Below are 3,565 nucleotides of genomic sequence, written 5' to 3'. Positions count from 1 at the left end.
TGTCTGAATTGCCGCTGTAGTCATCGTGGTTCGCGGTGGGGAAACAAGAGGACCACACTCGGGTGCTAAGCCGCTCAAGCGACGGCTCGCCTTGTGCACAGGTGTCGTGTCCACGGTGTGTAGATGGGCGTAGGGGGCAGCCAGAGGCTCTTCGTACATGGGATCGTACAGCACATCCACCAAAAATGTCACAGAAGCCAGTGAAACTGGTTCAGCAGGTTTACTAGGACTAATTAAAAGCACCGGCAAGACCAGGCACGGAACCGACTGGCGGGCGAGCACCGAGAGCGAGGGGGGGCGCTGCGAGCGCGCGACGAGAGCAGACGCGTGTGTTTCGGCTCCGCCAATTTACGGCTGGGGCCGCGTCCCAAATCATCCTACCCCGGCAAAACTGGCATCGATCGATCCGAAAAATCAAGCGGAGCAACTGGATACAAAAGTCGTCCAGGTAGGCCGATTTTCTTCAAATCTACGGCCATTTTTCGACCGACCACGTCGGCGACGCCGTTAGGCTTAACGACGGCGCCAACGCCTGACCTGGCGGAATCGGCCCTCCGAGGAAAAAATGGCGACTTCCGCGGATCAAATGCACGGTTACGACCCTGAGGCAATGTTGTGGAGCTCGGTACCCGCCACCGGAGATACAAATTCGACGGTTATCCCGAAAATTCGGAGTCAAGCTTTACTTCAAGCGGCTGCACGCCGCTCCCAAGACAAAGCCCGGATGGCGGCGTTCGGCGCCGCCCCGGCCGCCATTTCGTCGGTCGGAAACATGAACGCTCCCGCGACGCGCGCCACGGGAAGCAAGGACAAGGCGTTCTCGAAGTGGAAGCCGCGTCCAATGCCCAAACCGGCTCCCGAAGACTACGTTATAGTCATAAAGCCCAGAGAAAGTGTTTCTCTTCACGAGGCGTTCACGGAAACTGGCTACGGCACTGCCATTTCGGCGTACCTCGGGCTGAAACGGGCCAGCGCCGTCTCTGTTCTACCCTCACGAGAACAAAACATCATTGTGCATACCCCGGACATCGAGGCGGCCGACCTGCTCATCGGGGACTTCGCAGTAAACACCGAGAAGGGGTCGATCCCGCTTCGGGGTTACCTGAGACAAGACGGCGGCAACATATGCCACGGCGTGATCGTGGTCCGTAACTCGGACACCACAGAAACTCTCCAAGACCGAGTGTGCTGGCGCGCCGGCACCATCCTGGAAATCCGGAAATTCGGAACATCCAACAAGGCACGTATCACTTTCGCGGGTAAAGAGAAGCCCCGTTACGTGCACTATGACAACATGGTCGTCTCTGTGCGAAACTATTACAAAACTGTTCCTGCGTGCGGCCAGTGTGGGGCCGTCGGGCATCGCGCGGATGCATGTCCAAACTTGCAGTCTGACACATGGGGACTCTGCGGATTCCAAGCTCCGCTAGTGGAGGGGGTGCGGGCTCCTCACAACTGTGTTCCGCGGTGTTCTGTGTGCGGTGGCCCCCGTGTCACCAACTCTCGCGACTGTGCGGCAAAATTCCGCACACCCAAGATAAAAAAGAAAAAAATGGCGCCCAAGAAGAAACGCCGCCATGTTGGGCCTCCCGGCGATCAGCCTCGCCAGGAAATTACCAACATCGAGAACCCACCTACAGGAGGTGCTGAAAAACGACCATCGAAGGTGTCGCCACCACACGGCGGACTGGCGAAACAAACGACGGAAACGCGCGGTGATACCAGGGCCTGGGTCAACGCAGTCAAAAACGGACACCAGGTGAGCGGTTCGGGTGGGGCTGCTTCTCTCTCCCCCCTTTCCACTCCACTCCCAAGGGCGCGTAGCGCCGAGCAAGATCAAATAGCAGCACTCAGGGCCCAAAACGAGATGCTGCTTAAGAAAATTAACGAATTGGAATCCAAAATTAACCAGTCTTCTCCGCCCTCGCCTCCCGCGGCTGAGGTAATGGAGAGTGAGCTCGTGGTGCCAAAGGCGGTAACAAGCTTGGAGGCAGCATTCGAGGCCCGATTCGGGGCCACGGAGGCACGATTCATTGCCATAGAAAATCAAATTTCAATGATGGTCAACGCCATCTCCAAATTGCAAGAGACAATCCCCGCGATGATTGCCAAACAAATTGCGCATTCCTTACGCTCCTCGCGCAGGCCCGGCGGTCCCTTACCCGGCCGTCCTAACAAAACTTCTAGACGCACCCCTGAGGTAGACGATGACGACAACTGCTCGCTCTCCGGTATGGAGGATGCCCCCCTTCCCGCGAGTGTTGGCTCCGGAGCAGCGTCAATACAACCCCTCCTCAGCCTAAATGACCATGGCGAGCAGCCCTAAGATCAAGCGCTCCCCAAGAACCAATTCAGCCACCCCCGTCCAAATTGTCCAATGGAACTGTCGGGGCTTCCGTTCCCGCGCAAAGAGGGCGGATCTCCGACTTTACCTTTCAACTTTCGACTCTCTTCCCGCGGTGGTTGCCCTCCAGGAGCCAGGGAGTGGCGTCACCCTCACAAATTACATCACCTTTCAGAAGGACCCCTCTTCCTGCGTCTGCGTGCATAAAAATTATACGGCTACTCTAGTTGACTTAGAACTTGACACTGAATATTCCTACGTGATGGTGACACTTCTTCCGCTCAAGAAACAAGATGCGCCACTCCACGTACTCAACATCTACTGCTCCCCCAGACTCAAAAATGTAACGTTCGCAGCACTCTTTAGCCGGGCTCTAAAGGCTGCGGGCAGGGACTCCTTGGTGATTGTGGGTGATTTCAACGCCCACAGTACACTCTGGGGATACGTGCGTGAAGAGAAGCGGGGACGCAAGCTAGCGGAACTCGCGTCCACGCTGGGCCTGACTCTTCACACTGACCCTGCATATCCAACGCGGATGGGTAATTCAGTGACCCGGGATACATGCCCGGATCTCACCTTTACCAAAAACATTGTACACGCAGAATGGATCAACACCGAGGAAACCCTCGGTAGTGACCACTGCCTTATCAATACCACTGTAAGAACTAAACCATTGGCAAGACCCCACGCACAAGCTCGGCTACCCGACTGGAATACGTTTCGGCAAAGCTACATCAATTCGGCCTCTATCCACGAACAAGGATACCACGCGTGGGCACAAGGATTGGTTACACATCTTCATTCGCTGGAAACACAAATTCAGCTCTCGGAGGCCACTCCAGAGGTGGACAACCACCTTCGGCACCTTTGGAAAGCGCGGCACAGCCTCGTCCGCAGATGGCGACGCCAAAAACATAACAGAAAGCTCAAAATTCGTATCGCCGAGCTCACTCAGCGAGCGGCAGAGTACGCGGCCCAACTCGCCGACTCAAACTGGGTAGACCGCTGCTACACGGCGGCCAGAAAAATGTCGAGCCGGAGCACGTGGCGCCTTTTCCGTGCCCTAATTGACCCGACTCAAACTCGCGCCGAGACACAAAAACATCTCCAACGAGCTATTCATAGCTTCGATGGAAATACATCAAAATTAGCATGCAAACTGCGCGACCAGTATCTTTGCACTAAGCAGGACCCCGGAGGACCCGCGTACTTGTATGCAGG

At 56.1% G+C, this 3,565-nt stretch overlaps 1 protein-coding gene across 1 annotated transcript; it reads left to right on the top strand.

Moving 5' to 3' along the window:
- Positions 1-565: 565 nt before the first annotated feature.
- Positions 566-2,326, top strand: LOC146188594 (uncharacterized). Its single transcript, XM_084605085.1, has one exon. It carries the CDS (start codon positions 566-568, stop codon positions 2,324-2,326), a length of 1,761 nt encoding a protein of 586 aa, XP_084461211.1.
- Positions 2,327-3,565: the final 1,239 nt, after the last annotated feature.

The sequence above is a fragment of the Amblyomma maculatum genome, chromosome 5 (assembly GCF_055883805.1).
Source record: "Amblyomma maculatum isolate TAMU_Amacu chromosome 5, ASM5588380v1, whole genome shotgun sequence".
NCBI lineage: Eukaryota > Metazoa > Arthropoda > Arachnida > Ixodida > Ixodidae > Amblyomma > Amblyomma maculatum.
Note: the sequence above shows the minus strand (reverse complement) of the source record. Positions and strands in the feature narration are given on the sequence as shown.

Coding starts and splice junctions, on each gene's coding strand:
- LOC146188594 (XM_084605085.1), top strand. CDS start 566: ATGGCGACTTCCGCGGATCAAATGCACGGTTACGACCCTGAGGCAATG.